The sequence below is a fragment of the Anguilla anguilla genome, chromosome 8 (genome assembly GCF_013347855.1).
Source record: "Anguilla anguilla isolate fAngAng1 chromosome 8, fAngAng1.pri, whole genome shotgun sequence".
Classification (NCBI taxonomy): domain Eukaryota; kingdom Metazoa; phylum Chordata; class Actinopteri; order Anguilliformes; family Anguillidae; genus Anguilla; species Anguilla anguilla.
In genome coordinates, this window is record NC_049208.1 from 19085674 (window position 1) to 19109124 (window position 23451).

At 41.8% G+C, this 23451-nt stretch overlaps 1 protein-coding gene across 1 annotated transcript in view; it reads right to left on the reverse strand.

Annotated features, from left to right (window-relative positions):
* myo10 (myosin X) overlaps nt 1-23451 on the reverse strand; it is a 116556-nt gene that overhangs the window by 90879 nt on the left and 2226 nt on the right. Inside the window, exon 2 of the mRNA XM_035428941.1 lies at nt 1396-1494. Within this exon, the coding sequence (XP_035284832.1) occupies nt 1396-1494 (99 nt within the window). The remainder of the gene's footprint in view (nt 1-1395; nt 1495-23451) is intronic.

Sequence of the window (23451 nt, forward strand, 5' to 3'; positions counted from 1 at the left end):
AAATTTAACACCCCTTAAAAGTTGATTTAAGAGTGATGCACCCAAAAACATTTTTCTCGGGTTTTATTTTCTCATGAAACCATTCATGGTGCTCTTCAAGAGTTCAAACTACCCATCAAAAAACGAAAATAGAACAAAGGTTAAGGCCTGTTTGATTCAATGGTAGCAATGATATTGATTGATCATGTTCTCACAACCCATTCTCAATTATTTGCAATTCATAACATTCAACATCATTCACTGTAACTTACGCCACAAACATAAATACAAAGAATGTGAGTTTGGTAAATGGTAAATGGACTGCATTTATATAGCGCTTTTATCCAAAGCGCTTTACAATTGATGCCTCTCATTTGCCAGAGCAGTTAGGGGTTAGGTGTCTTGCTCAAGGACACTTCAACATGCCCAGGGCGGGGTTTGAACCGGCAACCCTCCGACTGCCAGACAATCGGTCTTACCTCCTGAGCTATGTCGCCCCTATATGTTTTATTTAGTTTGTTTCATGTTCTGCAAGACTCAGCTGCAAACTCCAAGATTTAAGTGATTCCGTTCATTTGTCTGTCGCACATTATACAAGCTCCCATATGGAGACGATGTCATCATCAGAAATAGACTATGAGTCACCATTGTTACTATTTATTAGCATCTGGCATCTGACAAAGGAAGGTGGACTTGCACGAAATCTAAACTGCAGCAAGCTCTAAGATTACATTTTCTAAACAGGGGGTTTTCCCCATTTAAATTTATGCAGTGCCTCGTCATTTACACAAATGTCGTAAACATAAAACAAAACATAAACACAAATGTCAAGAAGCAGTTTGGCCTATGTGTCAGGAACTTGCTGAATGTCCTTTTTCCTGTTTAAAATATGTAATAGCAATAAACAAAAAAGTTGTAAAAAAGTTAAGATTGAATTGTATACCACCCACAATTCTATCAACTGCTATGTCTTCCATGAGGGGGCAGAGAAGGAACTACATGAGGAAAGCTTGTATCACAGGCTCTGGTGCACATTCCTTGACCACATCATTCCTGCTACAGATTCCAGCTCGCAGCACATAATGCATTATAGTTACACATATAAGTGGACATAGCAGCCTAGCATTAAAAACTAACACAACAAAGCAGCAAGATCAATAACAAAAATGCTATGCAGGTAGAAAGTTATGAAAATGCCAAAAACAAATGAAAAGAACAGATCCTGGGATGTTGCCTACTTATTAATTTTTTTATACTTACACATGCCATTTTAGTGGCAGTCTGCAATCCTATATTTTATGAGATAAAAGAATGATGTGTCTGGGATTAGAAATTACATATCAGTGCAGTACAATGAAAGTACATTCCATTTCCACATGAAAAGGCTCCAATTCATGGAGGAGTTTTTAGCCTTACCTGACCATAGTCCGTAGTGAAGACAACCACACCCCCGGAGCAGGAAGACACGGTGCTGGGGAGATACTGGTCATTCTCCCGCAACCAAACACGGTCCCCCTGTTGAGCAAAATTACCAGATTAGGCCACTGGAAACATGACTTGGTTTGACATAGCTAAAGTGTACCTATTTTGCTTTTCTAAAATGTGCACTTTGTAATATCCCCGAAATATTAAATAAAACTAATAGGTCCAGTCATTAATGTTCATCCATAAACTTCACAGAAGAAAGCTGAAACACATCTGTGCTAATACAGCGCTATTTCTGAAGGTTTTCCTTTGGGATTTCCAGATCACTTATAGCATTTCAAATCTGTGTATGCCAATAGACAAAGAAAACAGCACAGGCTGGATTTCCATTTTTCTCTGCAAGATTCTCCCCACGTATGCATCCAGACTGAAGAAATGTACGTCTACAGAGACATCTATATACAGCTTCAGAAAAGTGACACAATGCTGTCACTTTTTAGGAGCGTACCTGGGGGCCTTTCTGGATCACACCCTGGAGAAGGGTAACTTTTATGGAGCTATCCTTTTCACACTCACGTGTAACAGCTGTAAGAGATCCCATAGGGTAAGGCCAGGAGATTTACGCCTCGGTCTCCACGGAAGGGAGAGTGGCTCAACATGAGAGAGCAACCGGACGCTCCGCAGCGAGCAGTACTGGCGCGGACCTTCACGTCCTGTCGCCTCGACGACGGCTCAGCTGCCTTTTGTCTAGGAATGCACAAGGCAGTCCCCTCGAATGTCTCTTAAGAGACCTGCTTCTGGAGTGAGCGAAAAGGCAGCTCTCTTCAAAACAAATTCCAGGGAAATTCTGTCCAAACAGTCCAGCCCTCCAGCGGAGGCCCTTAAACACATAACCACATGTCCCCCCAGCACTTTGGCTCATTAGCGTGACAGAGCCTGTTAATGGAAGAAGCGTATGGGGAGCGCAGGCTGTTGTTGTTTCTTGAAAATTGCCCAGGGCCTAGAGACCTCTGAACCCGGCAAAGCAATGACCTTCGACCCAGAGACCCAGCTTCGACTGACACAGCCATTTCCGTCCGAAGGAACACCTGACTGACTGAAAGAGAGGCTTTAGAAGAGCCCCGCTGAACTGAGCCCTGGAACAACAGCTAACACATCAGTGGAGAACATGCTGCTGTTCTGGATGGGTGAAAAATAGCCCACTAGAAGTATCAAGGTGTTACTCAGAAAGAGGTCAAACCTGGACAAACAGGACATTTATAAAGCTGTCCGCCTTTCAAACGGTCAATTCCCAGAACCTGGCTATCCATGCATTTACCAACAAACAATTCCTCTTTTCATATCTGTATCTCTATCTCATACCAATGGCTTTATTCTAAAATTCACAAATGAAATCAATTGCCCTTGTAATTGCAGTCATAAATACGTATAGCACGGGGGTATGTAAAATCAACATGACGTGTAAACCACCATAGATGTTTCTGCAAAAAAATAAATAATAATAAAACAGGGGCTGCAGAGTGGTATAAATTCCCTACCGTGCCTTAGCCTTGCCCAGGGATGGAGGGTTTTTATTGACCCGCTTGACCCTGTGTCATTACAATACCAGCTCCTCCGCCTGCCTGCCTACACCAGCTGTGCATATAGAGTACTGAATGGAGGCACTGACTGTGTAGCTCAGCTTAGAGGAAAGATAGGCTTCAGTTAACCACACATGCTTCGGAGAATTCATAAGACAACACTGAATACAACTGGGCAAATTCAAATTGGAACAATAGAAAACATCAGGCTCAAAAATATATAATAATAATAATAATAATTATTATTATTATTATGAGGAAGGCACATTAAGAGTCAAGTAAGCAAGAAACCACATATGATTGCCATTAACTGTTTCTACAAGATCACGAGAGCTTCAATACGCTCTTATTTCCACAAGCTCGTAAGACATGAATTTATAGTTTGACGTAGCAGTGCTCTTTAGCTTATGCATTAATAATAGTGTACGGTACACAGGGCTGTTATAAAAATGCATGTCTGGCACAATCATGTAGGTGGGCGTCAATGTCTCCCCCGGCAAACTAGTTTCAGCGTCCCTGCGTGTGCTGACGCACAGCCAAGTTCTCATAAGAAAATACTGTTTTAATTAAAAATCTGTCGCAATGCATTTTAGACAGTGATTTTCAAATTCCCACTGCGCATTCACACATTGTGAAGATGTATTACCGTGTAAGGTGTCTAAGTCTCAACTCGCGCAGTCAGAATGAATCACATGTCACTGTGTTGTGCAATGCATAATGGAATTTTCCCAGAGCGCTCGATAAAAAGCAATGAAGTGCAACAAAGTGACAACGAGAATATGTGAATGAAGCAGCAATGAGAAACATAGCAAAACTTTAGTCAAGGAATTAACATCAATCAAACAACATCCAGATCCAATGAGGATAATAAAAGTATAAAAGCACACAGGAGTTTATGTGCACTACTTTGCTCAAGGACTAAAATAATCAGAAATTATGAAAATCTCTGAGACAAGCCTTCAGACTCGCATTTACACTAGATCTTTAATTATAGCAAAACTCACACAACATTTTATACATTTAGGGATTGACATTAGATCTATGCATGTTTTAATAATACTAAATTTATTGTAAATAATAAAGCAATTTTAGGTGTTTAGCCAATTATAGAGTACAAGAGTACATTAAAAGATTCTTATTTTCATAACTAATTTTCAACAAATACCATTGTGGTGTGGGGATGGCAGATTTAACCTGTGCGCAGTGATTACCTCACTACGCACAGGTGCAGCCACTCCTGTTCCTGGGTCCAATTAGACCTGGCCAATTATCTAATTCTCAACCAATTATCCAATTGGCCAGGTCCAATTAGCTTGACCCAGGGCAGGTGTGGCTGCTTAAACCAGCCATCCCCACACCACAACCATACAATCGTAAACTCTTGACACTTCATGTACAGCCAGGCCTTGTGACCAATCTGAATCCAGTTTCAAATTAGCCAGTTACTGCACAAAGCTGAACAAAGCCTGCTCTCTGTCCATCAACACAGCGCACAGAGCCCTTCCAGATGAACATTATCTAGTCAGTATGAGTTACAGCTGGCCTCAGATCAGTCATGACAGGCCCCACTCGCACCTCCGGGAGCCTGTTTGTTCAGAGGTGAGCACCGTTAAATGACAGGCTTTGTGTCCTGACATTAAGCCACATCAACAGGCTTTTTTGTGTGGAATGGTCGTGTGTTGGGGCAACCCCCCCACACACACTCTTTGTTATTGGTTCGCTGCTAATCTCCCCTTGCCCTCTCGCTACCCCCCCCCCTCACCAAAATCCACACCACTGCTGCTTACTCAAACGGGGCCTGTCATGGGCCGAGCCCACGTGGGGAGGGGGTCGACCGGGGCCCGACTCCTGCACCTGCGGGGTCCCCGCGGCCGGCTCGCTTATTACCGGCCAGCTGCTGCAGCCCCGCGGCGCGCCACGTCAGATCGCATCGGCGTCCGCGCTCATCAGGAGCCATTCTTCTCATCACACCGGCGCAGCGTCAACGGCCTCGGAGAGAAGGGGCTGGGCGGAGCGCTGCTCTGAACTGACATCCACACATTTTTCACAATGAGAGGGAAGCCAGGTGTGGTACTGCGCTCTCCAGACGGTCAGGTGACCAACCCCCCCCCCTCCCTGTCCTTCCCTCTCCACAATCACCAAGGCTAACAAACCATCCCTGCATGTCCGTTCTGATTTATGCTCACTCAGACCTTGTGTGAGCTGTAGCTTTTACAGGGGTAATTAAAAAGGCAGCTGTCCTGCTGGACCTTCAGACTTCCTCTAATCAGAATGGGAGTAGGGATCTCTCCGCGATTGCAGCTAGGCGGTTGGGACGCCTGGGCATCGAAGAGCATGACAAACCGATGCTGGTGCGAGCCGACGCCTGTGTGGTCTCCGCCAGCCCTGTGGGACAGCGGGCAGAGCCAAGGAGCATGAAGGGAACTTTTATAGACGTCATTAACTCACAAACCATTAGCACAGCAGTGGGAGGGCCTAGAAACCCGAGGGCCACTGAAAAGGAGAGACTGGGGCCTCACAAACATGCCAGTGCACGCCAAAACAGGAGCACAATACGTCAAACACCCCACGCGTGCTTTTACAGCCACTCATCCTGTTCATCCAAGTTAAGAAATTGGTGCTTAAAAAAACAAATCACAACATTTTTGAAAAAAATAAACAGTTTTGAACAAAAAATGTTAAGTAAGCCTTTTAAGGACGCTGCATTCAGCATTTCCAAATTAAACGCTTTCTGTGGATTTCACACTGTTTCGTTCATCTGAAGTGATGACGCCAGAGTTGCTCTTCCTAAAACCAACAGAAATGACTATTACAGATAACGCTAAGATATTTCCAGATGGGCATGTCATGCATGACTTATCTCTGCTGTCCACATCGTTCCCTGTGGCCAGTTGTGCTGAACAGACCGTCTCTTTCCTAACTATCCCTTCAGCCATAAATAAGGTTCTCCAATAACCCTGTGCTACGGGGTGGGTGCTGAGGGTATTTCCAGCAGAAAGGAATAATGATGGGTTCCTGTATAACACATGCAACAGAAGAATTTTGTACTTTAGTATGATGCAGGTGTATTGAGACTAACCGAAATATAAGCTGCAAGAGCAGGTCCCGGTTACCCTGCAGTTCGCTCAATGTGGTAGTACTATTTAAGCTTTCAGCCTTCACTAAGCTGTGAAATAGTATATTTCTGGATGTGAATGCACCAAATTTGAGAGTGGATGGGAAAGCACCAGCACCACGAGTCCAGTGTGATAGTAAATGTGTGATGATGAATGAATTGGGGGATCTTTGATTCCATTTGCAAACTTTTCTTATTGTAAAACCGGCAAATTCAACATACTTTCAGAGCAATTATGACTGAATAAATGTTTGTTCAGCTGTTCGGCTAATGCAGGCTGCTTGGTATATGAACACTGATAGAACTCCATTTCGCATGTCAGGTCCGACAAAAAACTGATGGACTTGGTTTAAAATATATATTCTTTCCATTTAATGCTGCTCTTTGTTTTTATGGGCAGTGCATTAGACAGTGAATTCAAAAATATTGTGCAGTTTGAAGTAATGCTTAAGGACAGACAGCTTTTGCTTTGGTGCACTGGTTTAATGGTTGAATACAGACAAAGGGTGACTGAAACTTGGATCAGATGACTAGCCTTGCAGGGTGAACACATCCACCCCTCAGTCCACTGTAATTACAGCATGGAGCTCCTTACTTCCTTGACTATAATAACACATAGGTCACTGTTACAGACTGCCACAGGCAGATTTAGACATTATTTCAAACTGATCGGTGGGTTTTGGTTTTGCTTACAGTTTATGCCCCTAGATATTTCCCTAACAATTCCATATGGTTATATTTTACATTACCATTTCTTTGCTTAGCTGACAGCCTTATCAGGTATTATAAATTATCCATTTATACACTAGGACATTTACTAAGGAAGTTCAGTAAAGTACATTTACTCAGGAACAGAAGAGCAGGAGCTGGGCTGAGAATCAGTGAACTTTTGGGTTACTGTTCCACTAAAACAGCCTGAAATCACACAAAACCCACATAGTGTTACTCCCAACTCACATAAAAATATGCAGTTAAGCATGTGTAACAACACGCAAATAAACGTTCATCTTTTTTAAACATAAGCCATGTTGTTGGTGTGAGGAGACGGCTGCAGTTTTCAGGTGGGTTTAATTATTAACCTCTGTGGGATAAGTCAGAAACGGCTTCCTTTTTTACCACAGCAATCAGATTGCACACTATTAGGCTGCAGACCTGAAGGACACGGCTGGAAAGGGGCTGTTTAGTTTTTGTATCAGGTGCGCAGATAAGAATATCACATCTGCTTGAATCAGCCCCGAATCCCAGTAGCTTGACCTTTCAAGAGAATGTTCTCACAGCGAAAAACAAAAGTGCAGAAAAAGAGTAAAAACAGCAGAGGAGCACAGAAAGCAGGCCTGTTCTCAGTTTTCACTCACAGGATCTAAGCGGTAATTATTACAGGAGATTCCTGCTCTCTCTGTCATATTCACTGCAAGGCTTGTAATCTGTCAAGCTGATCCTTCGTCTTTCAGGCCCGGTAGAAGTCTCACTTTCAAAAACAGACATTTTTCACAGGCAGAAATTCCTGGAGCCTGCTCTTGAGGAGGAAATTACAACTCCCCTCCCCCCCCACCCACAAAAAAAAAATGTAATTCCCGCCCCCATGGACCAAGTTCACAAACGTCCGACTCTGAAACAAGTCCCGAACCCAGATGTTTCCAGCCATTTCATTCCAAAAATTGCACATGTTGAACAAACAGCAGAAGTTTTACCTCAGAAGGCAACTTCCACTGTGTAAAAACAGCACTGGATCCTGCAGAACTGAGGATTTTGCTTTACTGTCCAATGCAAACATCAAGGACAGTTGGCGCAACAGGTGGTGGGACATGGTGATGGTGTGTGAAATCGGCAGAGAAAGTCCAACAGCTGTACATCGACCATGAATCTATGCCAGCAATGAGATGACGAGCGCCGTCAGCAATCGCTCTCTGAAAATGGGCTTCCACATTTAACATCTGACCAACACCATACACGATGGTGTGACCTCCCTCTACACATACGCTGCACAAAGTCTCTGTACTCCCACAGACAACTACAGGGAATATAGTATCAAATATGCCTGTGATCTAATTCCTTATACATACACATTTCACAGATGAGCTTCATGGCATGCTTTTGGCTTGAGTCAAGAAACAAGAATAAGAGAGCAGTGAGTATACGTTTTTGACTGCTAATTTAAATGCATAATCTGTGTACAACTTCAAAAACTCCTGAACACGGAACACACTCCTTTAAGTTTTACTGTTTCGCTTTTAGAAATTTGTGATAAGAGACTACTTTATGTAGAGCTTGCAATGTTTACAGAAATAACAGTCTATGTTTTTCTATTGTGTGTTTGGTCAATTTGGAACAGGTTTTCATGTTTACCTTCCCAGTGGACTGTATTTTATACACATATATGCACAGGTGCACACACACACACACACACGCACGCACACACACACACACACCATAAATCATTTATAAGTTCCTACATATTGAGAAACACAACCTTTACAGCAAAGCACAAAGCTTTAATCTATTATTCAAACCAACACAAGTGAAACATAACTCTGAGTGCACAATGTTTTAAAAGTGAGATTAGGGGCCTAATGCTCTTCCAGTGTTGCCACAGACAGCACAGGCTTCTGAGGTTCAGTATTCTACTACTAATCCAATACCTCTACTTCAACATAGGCTCTGCAGTGCATGTCATACAGAATTATACAGATTCTGTCATGGCGAATTTCAACTCCAGTCCTATTGCTTATATGAAGCTTCCTGTTAACCTTACACCCATTTTAGAATTCAGACACCAGCTTTGCATCTCCTGCAGGGTCCCATGGGCTGGACTGTTTTTCTAATCAGGAAAAAAGGTCAAGTCTAATTTAATCACGACACTCACGCTACGCAGTTCTCTCAAAGCAACAGCTTTGTTTTGGCCCCCACAGTAAATGTGCATGCTCTGAATTCCCTGTTTATTTGGTGAGGACTGCTCCATAAAGCACACATCCATAAAAAGGGGACAGTGTCTGTAACTTCACCATGCACTCGGTATTGAGAATCTCTATTCCCTGTGGTTTCAAAGCTGGACTTGAAATCCATCACGGGAGATCACTGTGTTCTGCTGGCTGATATATGGTTGTTTGAACAGAAGCAGTCATGCACTATACTTTTTTATCGTTTCCTTTGATCTTTTCTTTTCTAGACACAAATTTCCAAAACTGCTTTCAAGTCAAAGTTCAGAAATTTACAAAATCCTTCTCCCATTATATTATACCATCAACAATAACAAATAGCTATGTTGTAAAACTGTTGTACCAACACACCACTTCATTAGGCTATTCACAGGTAATAGGAAAAAGGAAAACTGCTGATGTTCTGTCATTTATTTAGATACTGTAGTTTTATGATCTCAAAGGCTTGGTGTACTGCACAAAGGGGATGTTAATGGAGTGTATTTTGACTGCATCATAAACTTTTGAAAAACAAAATTTCAAACTTTTAGGAGCCTTGCACAAACAATTTCTCGATTGGAAACAAACAACAGTGCTTCACAGTTCAGCAGTATGCATGGGTCATTTCAGCCTGGTTAGTATCCAGAGTGAAGGGACCTCCGTTATAAATGCCAGAGTAAGACACACAAAGCCCTTTAGTGAGAACTGATCCTGCAGCGACTTCAACGCCCTGAAATGTTGGCTTTCCAAATCTGTCGCCTTCGTCACAGTTTGGCAGGTCCGGCCCTATGTGTGTGGTCATCAATGCAGTGGCCAATATTGCCCTGCAAACAGACCTTGAATCGCGTGCAATCTCGACAGCAGTGCTAAACAGACAAAGTGACAGCCATTATACCGCACTGCACTCACTCCATGGAGGAAAACCCAGGGAAACGTACACACCAAGCAAGCAGGGGCGAGGACAAAGGTCAGATCCTAGCTCTAAATGAATATCGCGTGAAAACAAGGTCAATGTTGTTCCAGATGGACAGACGAGGAAAAAGCTGGACCCACTTCTCTAAATTATTTTAGAAAAATATACAGATGAGATCCTCTCCTGTCAAGATAGGGACTCAAAATATCTCCTAACATACATAGTGGAAAGATTTGGCTATTTGTACAAAATGATTTTATATTTTACATCCAATTTTACTCCAACATCTGACGTGTGCAGAAATGTAAATCAACCGCAGATGGCATCTGAGAATGTCGTCCCCTTCTTTGAAAATCCCTTCTTCCTCCCTTTTAAAATCTGCAATGCATTCTGAGCTGCTCCCATTGGCCAAAATATATTTAGAGGTTAAGCAGAACTGAATAAACAGAACTGAATGGCCAATCTGAGAGACCACCTGTTTATTTTGGGACACAGCACTGAAAAAAAAACATACTGACCAAAGCTGGTTCTTTGAGGAACTGCCCAACGGGTTTAAATGAGGTAAAAGTAATTCACAGCCAAGCATAACCCTCAGACCGACGTCCAAGCTGCTCAGCTGGCTTCCTGTCTCTTTGGGGATGTACCTCTGCAGTGTGTACCCTTGAGGGAGGATGGATCCAGACGCATTTCAGAGTATTAATCAACAAAACGACTTATAAACACCACATCAGTGCACGGCAATCACTGGTCTGCAAGTACTAAAGAGATCAAAGGCTGAGACTGTTCGCACCCTGTTGGTGAAATGTCACTATGGCTACGGCTGGTCAGGCAGTCAGTAAGCGAGGGACACTGCAGTCTCTATAAAAAGGCACTGCCTGTTATGATAACTGGAGCTGTATTCATTAATCCACCAATTCCATGGATGAGCTCTTCTGGGGGAATACAGGTGGATCCCAGCACTATATGAAAGAAAATAAAAAATAAGCCCTCTTCTGGTTCAACACAACACAATGTCAATTCTGTTTGAATGCACTTGTATTCAGTGGCCCAGTATGAAACGCCTATCCATAGTACAGTTAGGGGCAGGGCTGTTAAGGGAGATAGGAGGCTGAAGAGGGCTCTTCCTCTTGCTCTGGGTCATGTTGACAGCCTCTTTTGTGAAATGATGACCAACTTCAAAACCCAAACAATGTGAGAGGCAGCTGTTGATGAGCACATCCTTGCCTTTTCAGCAGATAGTAATTTAGCTTAAGTGATCGTCATATCCCATTCTTCCTATTTTATGATTAAATGGCAAAGCCTATCTATGCTGTGGATCACCAAATTTCCCCACTAGAAAATCTAATTGATAAGTCTTTGAATATTGGTGCTGCCTGCAGTTCCCTAGACATGAAAACAACACTGCTAAACAGAAAAGCAGGGGTAAGTAGACAAAGTTGCATTTCTATTTGAGCTGGACTGCAGCTGTAGGGTGTATCAGAGTAAGTTTATGTGAGGATAGGAACATCTGGAACACACCATTGTGGGGACACATAAGAAATGGTGGGAAAACCTCACGAATATCGCAAAAGGAAATCACAGCAGCTGTTCATGTTAGGCCATTCATGAAAATAATTGACAGATTAAAAACAAATGGCGTGGTGCTTTTATTTATCATTTATTTTTTTAAGGTACCAATTGAATTCAGTGATCCAGTATGCAATTCGCAGTGAGCAGTGAATGGGCCATGGATAATATTCAAAATTGAATATACCATGCATAAATTTTATCAGAAAATTATTATATAATGACCACCAGCAAGAAGCCTTATGGTAAAAAAAAATTGATCCTTTATTTTTACAGGTAGTTTGTACTATACTAGGAAGAGAGAGAGGACTGTACAGCTAAAATATTATATTTGCCAGAGGACCTTTCATTACATGCCAGATTACTGTCAATGATCATTTCAATCGCTGACGTAAATAATATGCTCCATGACACATCGGTAATCATAACCAAAAAGAGAAAACTGACAAATCCACGCCCATGTCTGGATAATGGCATCAGGGGCACGCAGAGACATGAACCAAGAAGCTATTATCAGTTTGGTCAAACGTGCTTTCAGAAGCCTTTCCAGAGGTGTGATGTCTACACCTCATCGCCACCGGCGTCACGGATCCTCCAACTGCCTCCGCTCTGTGAGCGTGCTTAATGAAAAACCGACCCCGCCCTGCGTAAATCCCGGCCTGCTTTTCTCGGAAGGGCCTCGTCACACCTCTCCGCTGCTCCCTCCCCCCCACGCCCTCATCTGTGTGTTAAAAGCGTCTATGAGCGTGTGTCCCCAAACTTGCACAGACAGGTGAAAAATGCCACGCCACCAAAAGCGAGCAGCGTCACGACTAGCAGCCGTCCTAGCGCAGCGAGCCGTGAACACTTTCGCCTTCTGGATTTCCCAGTTTTCCTCCTCAGAGGGATGGCACAAAGCTAAGGGCTGACGGCAGGTAATCCAAGCTCCACCCTCACACTCAGATGAAGCCTAAGCTATCACAAATCAGGCCTACAGAGGACGGCTGGAAGAATGAACGCCTATATAAGGGCATCTCGGAAAAACTCACTGCCACCATTCTGCTTGGACAAACTGGCCAGTCAGACGGGGCCTGATGACTCCCACCCCTGCAACGTGAGCATTCATTGACAAAATGAGCGTTCGCCCCATCGTTTTGTTTCCCCGGCCTTGCGATGGCACATTTGTGTGCCATTAGGTCACTTTAGCCAGTGTGTCAGAGCCCTGTGTGCTAAGTCACATGACAGGTATTTAGTCATCGCACCATTCAACCCCATATGTATCTTTCGCTGTTTGCCATGCACAACAATGTACCTATACAACGGCTTTAGACATGCAGTCTTGGCAAACATTTGCTTTTTATTTTGATATTGTCTGAGCTGTGTAGGAAGTAGACTCCTTTCTTTAGAGGACTCAGCAACAGAAAATTTTCATGAACAAAAAGAGCACATTTTGACACATTTTGAACACATAATACATATTAAAAAATGTTTTGACTGTATAAATATGGCAACTCTAATTCTGAATAAGCCCAGAAATTTACTAAACACATGCATGTCCTGTATTAATGTAGATTTCTCCCTTTAACACAGAAAATGAACATCAACCTAGCATAACAAGGCCCGTTTAATCTGTTTTTCACGAGAGAAGAATTAAAATTTCTTTACGTGCAATGACAGGTCAAGGCTAATAGAACGTTTAGCCTCTTTTCATTACGAATGAAATCCAGGATGAATCCTGGAATCAACATCAGTATGACTATAATTAGCATACTAAAAAACCTTTCCCAGAGGCCAATAAACTATAAAGAAACACTGTCTGAGCACTATAATGAAGCTCTCTGTCTCAGTTCAGCACAGGCACTGAAATTTAAATACACAGCCAATGACTTATCGACTTCCTTTTAACGATGAATAAAACATCAAAACACATTTCCTGTACTCAAGGTTGAAAGAATTTTTTCAAATGCCCCTTTCAAACACATGCAGCTTTGAAGTAAGAAAAAAAAACTTGCTTTTGTACAGAAGCTAAAAAAAAACTTTCTGGTTTATTTATTTATTTATTTATTTAGTTAGTTAGTTAGTTATCTATCCCCCCGTGTTTTATAATACCATGGCTTTCTTCAAGAAAATATTTCTACACCTAGCATTATGGGTCATGCTTGCAACAATTACTCAACCCCAAAAAAGAAAGTACTTTGAAGCCTTTTTTCTGGTTTGTCAACAAATTATTCCATTCGCCCCAACAGTGGACTGTAATGTTAGACCTGCTTACTGGGCATGCATCCCTAAGTAACACACACCCGAGGGGATGGAAGGGGGTTGGGTTTCGCTGAAAAGCAGCAGTCTTTTATGCACGGTCATATGCCACCTGTGGGCTCCTCTTGCTTTACAGGACACCAACAAAGGTGGCTGTTGTGCTCCGTGTGTTTAGCTGTAGTCTCATCCCCAGGCTGTTGTGATTCTGCTGAAGTTTTTGGCCTGTCACCAGAGGAAGCATCTCTGCGCACGGCTGTGTCCCTCCCTCAACCCGCGGCTCACTCCCGTAATTACAATGCTTTACCACCAGACAGCAAGAATACCAGGAAAGTAATGACAGGAGATTGAGACTCGGTGGGCCTCAGAATGGGTGGCGGTAAGCGGAACTGTTAACGCTCACTGATTACAGCCAATAGCTGTGGCGAGTAGCATCGTTCACAGGTTCATGTGTCATTGATTGGCAGAACAAGGTAGTGCTACCCAACATGATATTCATAATGCCCGACTCGCAAATGAGTGCAGGAAAGTAGCCACACCCATTGAAAAGTGCCTGGTCAGGTAACATTCAGAATAATTCATGTATAATCAAAATGCAACTGATTTAGTGTCGGACACATTTACTGACCAACAGGGCCTTCCTAAATGGTCACTACAAGGCTAATCTAAAAGCACCCAGCCACCAGTTCACAAGAGCAATATTAATCATTGTCAGTCTGAATAATAATAATTAATATTTATATAATATAAAATAATTATAGAAATAATAATAATAATAATAATAATAAAAATAATAATAATAATAATAATAATAATAAAAATAAAATGTCATATTCCCATAATGTCCACATTGTTTAAGTTTGCTCAAAGGGAGAAAGGAACAGAAGGAAAATAGTATTCCTTCGTAATACATCACTGTCAGAATTGACAGGATAAATCCTATTCTGTCTGCTGTCAACTTCTTTCAGATACCCACTTTCTTAGTCCATTATTCTAAGCATGTCGGTCAATGTTTAGCCATTTACTTCCTGATTCTTGCATCCAGTGCTTTCGGAGACGTTAATCATGTGAATAGAAAACAGGACTGATTCATGTGCACCGCAGTCTGATATGTTCATTTAGATAAAGGACACAGGACATGGGACATGGCCGCAATGAATGAGCCACTGTGCTTCTCTCTGTTCTGGGGCCCCACTGCACGGCTGAGCTGCAACGGGGAGGACGAACCCTCACAAGAGCGTGATTCATGACCGCTGACATGTCACCGGAGCACAGAGGCCCCCCGACTCCACGGAGGAGGGAAAAGCGTTTAGCCAGGGAGGAATGCCACGCTCTGCCCGACTGGGAGGCTGCCAATGGCGTATGTGACCCCAGGCAGGCCCAAGACCCCAAAACTGGTAATCGCCACAAGCCAGAGCTCGACTGCCAAGAAACGGCCCCTCCCCCCCTTTATCTCATCTTCCTTTTCATGTGGAGCTCCTTCCCCTTCCTCTTCAGATCACTGCCCGTCTGTGTTTATACTTTTCCCAAAATGGCTGGCGACAAGGGAATTAAAGCCATCTCTCTGTGCATTCTGAGGTTTTTTTTCACCACATCCTATGTGAGGACCTGTATTTCTGTATGCATTTCTGCTCGTCTGCCTCTCTGCAGGTGTTCTGTCTGTCTTTCGGCATGTGGAGCTCAGGGCGAAGGGAGAGGGGTGGCTGGAAGGCGCTCCCCTGAAAACGGTGAGGGATGTGGGGCTAAACCTCAAAGGACTGCACACCATGCCCAGGGCATTTTGAGAGGCGGGTCTCCTCAAGTAAATTCAACATTTCCAGTCATTTCTTGACAGTCATTTTGTCCTCTTCAGTGCAGAATAATGTGTGCAGGAAAAGGACAACATAATAGAGGTTGTCAGTAAATTCACCAAAAACAAACAAACAAAAATAATAAGAAAAAAGCTCAAGGGATATAATTTTTAGCAACCATTTAAAGCCTTCTGATGATGTTAGAAAAACACTAGGATAACTCCCATCTCATGGCTCTGGCCAAAGCTTCCTTACAGCATGCTTGACCAAGAAGTACAATGCTTTAAGAGGGCCAGTTAGTGTTCTGGTTTTTGTTCCAACCAATTACTACACTGATTCACTCCTGTGCTTGAGCACAGTAAAATCTTTGCAAGATCAAGATTTTATGCTTGAGCTAATTAAATAATTCAGAGCAGAAATTGGCACAAAATCCCGAAACGGATTAGCCCTTTTTTAACACTTGTGCTTTAAGTGCTTCCCAACCTCAGTCCTGGGGACCCCCAGTGTATGTTGGTTTTTGTTCCAACCACAGTTGCAATCCCAGAATTTAACATTCTTAATTAGGTGCGTTTCATGTTTACAGCGATTGTTTTCCCTTAAACCACACACATGCCATGAAGTATAAAAATCCCGTGTTCACATGCTTATTGTGCTATTTTATACAACTTCTTTTTAACTTACCAAATTAAAGCCTGATGAATCAATATGCTCCTAATTAGGTTGCTGAACACGTGTTTTATAACACATGCATAGTTCTTTTCTAACTTTCTCATTAAAATTATTAATGCAAGGCAGGTTTGGCTCATTGTCATTTTCGTTGTCTTTTGATTCTTTATCTCATTATCTACCAAATGGTAAGTTTTAGTTGCTGTGGCCACACTTTCGCCAGTTAGGACCTCAGTCTTTAATTTAGTCAGTTAAATCATTTTATGACCTCTTTTTATGTAATTGTGTAAAATAAACATGGGACTTGTTTCACTAAGAGAAATTAACAGCTTGATAAAATTATGGGATTGCAATTGTGATTGTAAAGAAAACCAGCATACACAGGGGGTCCCCAGGACCAAGGTTAGGAACCACTGCTATAAGGGACTGAATCAATGGTTGGGCAATTCCATGATATCTGTAGACCCATCTTGGCTGTAACTGTTGTTCTGTTTGAATTAGTGCTGCACACTGACATTAGGTAGTGAAACCTTTCTATGTATGTACTGTATATTAATCCTAGAGTCCTATGACAGGATAGGATTCCACCACTATCCAGATAGTAATACCTGTAATATTCCACAATGTATTCCGATAGATATTCCAAAATATGATCAACTGTCCATCAACTATCAACATAAAGGGCATGAGGTTGCTCTCTCCTGTCTAATTTAATGCTTTTATAACTGGATTTACATACCCCTCCCTAAAAGAATATTACATCTCACGTTGAGCAAAACTGGGCTGGAAAGGTCGACTCAAAGGTTGACACAAAACTGTCATTTTTAAAGTTTAATCAGATATTTTCAACCTGGGCTCATGACCTTTGTGTTGATAGGCTGATGAGACCAAATAGTCCTTCCATTATTATCAAAAGTTCATTTACTGTATTGCAGAACACATAATATGTACCTGTAATTTTGTTTCACGGGTATAGGCTAACGAATGCTCGTTATTTGCATATGTTCTATTTGTGCAGTTGCGAATATGACATATAAGGTTCACATCTGTTACAAAACTGAATGGTTTGAAATGAGATCAAGCGCATTTTGGCAAGTCTCTGCCATCACTAGTCCTGGGATAAGTTTATACAGAGGAACAACATGAGCGTGTATAAAGTCATAGAAAATCCCACAATTACAGAGGTCCCACACTCTAGTAATTTTTTAGGCAAACATAATAGTAGTTCCCACAATTCAGAGAAGACATTGATGAAGGGTATGCCATTTGTATAACCTCTAATAGCCAAGCTTTTTCAAAAAGCGTGGAAAAAATAAACAAATATAAAATAACACTTAAATAAATATTAGACAAGCTATTTTATAGTCATCGAAAGCAAATACATTCCAGCTGAATTTTCTGGATGCATCGGTCAATATTTTTCATCTTAAATAAACAGACAGGAGTAAGATATTTGAATATTTATGGACGGAGTGTGGCACAGTGGGTAAGGAACTGCGCTTGTAACCGAAAGGTCGCAGGTTCGATTCCCGGGTAAGGACACTGCCGTTGTACCCTTGAGCAAGGTACTTAACCTGCATTGCTTCAGTATATATCCAGCTGTATAAATGGATACAATGTAAAGTGCTATGTAAAAAGTTGTGTAAGTCGCTCTGGATAAGAGCGTCTGCTAAATGCCTGTAATGTAATGTAATGTTATGTGTACAGGCCCTAAATACGTTGCTTGAAGTGGAACAGTTAAGACTTGAATTTGGCTGGAGCCATAACTACAGGACTATGTAGTGCCGGAACACTAAAAAAGCCTGCAAGTCAGAAGGACTGGACAGCCCCTTAAATCGAGCAATCAACACCAGGCAGAGGCCGCTTGGGTACAGCTGGCCAGTCTTTTGTTCCTGTTGCCGTCTGGTCTGTTTTGGCTCGTTGAGGAGTCAGTTCCTGTCTGTCAAAGGATGACGAAACTCTCCACACTCCAGGAAACCCCCCCCCCCCATTTTCTGTCCATTCTCAGTGGCTACCTGACCTACTTTTCGAATGTGTGTTTGCTTTACACTGGCTGCCCTGGAAATAAAAGCCATGGTCTCTGGCCAGCTGCGGCAACACGGTGCACAAGGCGCCCGGGGGGAGGGGGCGCATTTGGAGGGGATTTAGGCTCCGAGTAGAGTCAGGAGCTGTAGGCTGTAACATAAACACTGCCTTTCCTCTCTGTTTCACCCCGTAGGGGGAAAACAACAGGCGCCGTTGTTGCACTGAGGCCACTGTGACTGCAGCGCTGAATTGCGAGTGGCTGTCTGCAAGGAGCCAAGGTTGGCTCCTGGGCCAAGTTCCGGCACCGTAAGCTTGTGTTTATTTGTTCGCTATTGGCTAGCTCCTCAATGGAAGCGAAAATTGAGATGCATTCAATTTGATGAACCCCCATGATGATTTTCAAACTGATTGCCAAAACATTTTTAGTGCCTGGCTTCACTGACCTGCAGATTTAACATGCAGTGATCATATATGACACATTGATGGAAACAGAACAGAACCAGTTAGCTGCAGTACAAACACACTTCAGTATCAATTGGTGCTGCACCTGATTCACCTTCTTCCACAGCAAGTCAAATGAAAATATTTTTCAGGACAAAAAGATCTGTGCTGATAGCAAAAGTATTCTTTATTCCTGTCTTGAGAGAGAACAATAGGAAGAATTAATGGGAAAAGCAATAAAACACTCAAAATATTTCTAGGAGCTCAAAACTAAATTAGCAGTAACTGAATCAGATCTACAAGAATGGCATAGGTAGCAACACTGAAATGTAGCTTTAGGTGAAAAATGATAGTTGCGGCATTATTTCAGCAGCAATGGTTTTGAGCCTTTGAAAAATTTAAAGGTCTTGAAAGTAAAGTAGAAACCAGAGATTTTAAATTGGTGTGTGACTTCAGCATTAGGAACATATTCTCCCATTGTCACAAACCTAAATCCTGAACTAGTTCACCACTGCTTGTCCAAAAAGTAGCCACACGAGCCTTTTCATCAAATGGCCATGATTTGCTCCTCACTTTGTCATATTAGGATTTAATTTGCATGCTCAACAGAAATATAAAAACTAGTTAAATGTTATATAATACTTCCTGGATTGCAGCTCTGGTACAAGTCAAGTTTGCTTCACCCAAGTACAGCGCCAGAACCAGCAGAGACAGTCCACTCAATCTAAGCAGCGCAAATTGAATGCTCTTGTACTTGAGACCTAATTATTGCTAACCTGCATTACTGTGGTTAAGATGCATAAAACTAGAACACAACCCTCACAAAATGGACTCTGTGACCTGATACCAGGCTTTTGTACAATGCAAAAGGATAGAATTCTTTTTTTTTTAAAAACCTCCAGCTCCCAAATCCTTTCTTAGAAAATGTGTTCTTTGAACAGCCATAACAGCCGTGCTTAATTGTTGTTGTATGGTGAGGGAACTTTGCAGTCTCTGCTGTACAACACAAGACTATTTGCCTAGCCCTGTATTGCATTTTTGTTATTTTGTAAATAATCTGATGTTGCACAAATATATACCAAAATAAATGTAGCTATTTAGCTAAAGAATTACCGAAGTAATTCTAGAATACTGCCTGTTAACTGCTTATTGAGAAGAAAATAAAATTCAGACCGTTTCTCATGCAAAGCAAGGTCAGATTTACATCGCAAATGACCACTATCGCTCAGTTTGACAATAAGACACACGCTTGCGCGATTCAAGTACAGGCCATCACCACTTTGCCTTCAAAAATTAACATGCGAATCCAGGTCAAACCTTGATCATGTGGTGACCATACGTGGCCTCTCAGTAACTTTGTTTACCAGCCCTCTTATATGAAATTAATGTTTCTCTCTGTGAGTTTCATTTACTTTGGTACATTATTAAAAAGAAATGGGTCCCATACCCTAAAACCTTGAGTGAGTAAATCAAATGAATTTCAGTATCCATATTCAAAAAGACCAGCACTCAACATTTTTCAGCAAAGATCTCACTGAAGATTAACAGGTTTCACACATTTCCATTCTACACCAAAATTTGCATCGTTTGGCAGACACTCTTAACAAGAACAACTTACAAAAGTGCTTTGACCTTCTATATAACAAGATAGTTTTGCATCGACACATTAGCAAGTAAAAACCTCTTGAGACAAATAGCTACTGTATTTGTCATACATACACAGTTGTACACCTACACAGAAATACAAACTTGTACATAGACACACCTACACACATACAAACAGACCTATATGCACAATGACAAACACTAGTCCACACATGCAAACTAGTACAAAGACAAATACGCTCATGCACATACACACACGTATCTGGCTGATGAAGTTTTAAGTTTATCCTTTTCAGGGTTTCAATGGACCGGCGTGGGCAGTTCTGTTTTACAATGTAGTCTTCTACATAGGATTTGAACTCATCACCCCACTTTGCACACAGTCTGACACTGAGTTTCAAGGAAGGGAGACTGTCCTTTGGGACTGAGATAATAGACTGGTTTCTATCTGCACGTTCCACTTTGCAATAACCTGAACCACTTCAGAGTATGAGAGCAGCCTTTGCTAATGAAGTGATGTTGGCATAATAACTACCACGGTTTCACAGAGAACACAATGCAAGGCATTGACCACCACAGTCCTTACAGATATCAGTATTGTCCAAATTGCACTAGGTTTTTAATGAATGTTCAACATCAAAAAGATTCTTAATGGGCACCTTTTAAATAGCCCCCGTACAATAGCTGTTGAATCATTCAGCAGCCAAATGGCTTTTAGTGGAATATGCCCAATGCCTTTAAGAGTAACTGGACAATAAGAATGGGGAAACATCAGTCCAAATGGAGATTTGCGATATCTCTCTCTCTCACCAATAGACCTATGTGTTGGGGCTGTTTGTGTGCAAGTGCGTACCTGAGTGTGCGTGTGCATGTGTGTGCGTGCATGCATGTCTGTGAGAAAGAGAGAGAGCAAGCATATGTGAGGGTGAGCATGTAATGTGCGACCAAAGTGTGTGTTTTTCTGTCCTGTGGCGTATGCCAATTAGGACCTTATCCATCACAGTAATGTTGACAATCATCCACATTGTGTGCATGTGTGAACAGACAGCACTCACCCTCCGAAGAGGCCCAGCTCACTACCTCCTGTACTCAACAGACATCATCTATCCAACAAAGGTCACCCCTCCCCAAGGAATGGGACTTGGATGGCATGCTTGTGCCTCCTGATTAAGTTAATTTACTCTGCTTTAGGTTGTTTGTTTTGCATTCCAGCAAAACAGCCGCACCCACTCAACGACATATTGTTTTAAACAGCAGTGTTCTAACTCATCAGTAACTCTAGAATTTAAACACAATGAACACTAACAAATTAAAGAGACTGACACTCATTGACGCAAAGCACGGCAAATACTCAATATTCATTCAGAAAATATCAGGAGTGCATATTCTTCCACAATTACAATTAATTAACTATACGGTGTTTAATTTAAGCAGGATAAGAGGCTTTTATTCTTAAGAGAAAAAGCATGTGGGATATTAAAATACTTGAGAAAAGGTAAAGAATGTTAACAGTCAATGGGCAGGAAATGGCACTTTTAAATGTAGAAGGAAAAGAAAGTGCTCAACACAAGCTTTTTTTAAAGGCTCTCTTACATATGCTTGGCTCACTTACAGCAGCAGTTAAGTTTCTGAGGTTTAAGGCCATGTTCACATAAAGGCCTGGATGGAGGACTTGCATTCTGAGGCAATTTACACCTTGCTGTGGAAATGGACAACATACCATAGCCCTGCATGCATAATTGAAGCAGCCTCTACGGTTTTATATATTGGACTATTCAGCAAGTAAAGGTGTTTGCTTTGTCATATGGTGGAAAATATACACCAGCAATGGGTCAAAAACCAGTGGACCAAAATATTCAGTCAGAATTATTTTCTGCAGGTTCAGTACCTTGAACTCAAACCTGCACAGTAAAATCCTCCAACAAAACGGCTACACAGCTCACCTGGTGGAGTGCAGAGGTAAAAGAAGAGGGGGCTGGCCAAAGGCACTTCCGAGAACACACATGCTGGCGTACCTCTCCTAGATGGATGAAGGCGCTAACAGCAAGAAAAGGAGCCTACTGCAATTGTTCTTTATGAATTCCAAATTGGATGAAAGTATTATGTTGTTTAGCAAATGGGAAAGGTTTTTTTGCAAAATAAGTTGCTTGTCTTTTGTGTGGGTCACCTGGCTATGCAGGCAACACCAGTCATTCTAGAAGACGTCCAAATCTGTTTCTCTGAAAAGGTATGTTTTGTAGGACAAATTAACACAGAGAAGATGCAGGCCATTTTTCATGATAAAAAGGATCCTGCCAATTTTAATTTTTTTTTAAATGTAATTATATGCTGAAACTGCCAATTGTGGAAAAAATGTTTTTTAGTTATGTAGAAGTGTCAGCAGGGAAATGTCACTTGTGTCAATCTAGCTGAACTGTATTTCAATTAAACTGACCTGGTAAGTCAAATAAACAGACCTCTCTTAAAACAGCACTGTTACTTTTTGCCTTTTTGTCAGAACAACTCTTTAAACGTATTAAATGTTTTAATCTGAACTAACTTTAAACTGTTTTGTGGGATGCAATGAATTATGAAATAATTCATATAAGGGACTTATGTTTAACTCCCCTAATGAGAAATGCAGCCATCGCATAGTTCTCTCCATGTAAATGTATCCCATGTTTTCCCTATAAGACTACCATTTCTCATCAAATGTATGGTTTACTCCAAGTCAGAAATTCTGAAGGCACTCCAAATTCTGCAAAATGCTCTACTGACACAGTACTAAAAATGATCCATGAAACACACCCATGGTGCATTTCAGTAGCTGCAAAATTCCACCCACAAGTGTTTGTTTCCTGTTGTGCGTTCAATAAACTAAATATTTGCATCGTGAGAAGATAATCTTCAGAATAACACGCCTGTGTGTTTAAAGCTACAGCAGCTGGGGGGTAACCAGTTAACATTCACTTGAAGATGACTATTTTGCTTCAGGGGAAACAGTGTATATACACGAGCAGTGATATTTTTCAAAGACAGTAAGCTTTTTGTCTGGACGCTGATCGGTAAATAACCTGGAGTAATTGATATATTCACTGAACTCAACAGGCGATCCGCGTACAAGCCAATCAGCGACGGTCAAAGTCACTGATGCAGAAAACCTAGTGCTCTCCTCTCCCAACCACAGCAGCCAGGTACTTGCTTCCTGGTGGGTGGAGTT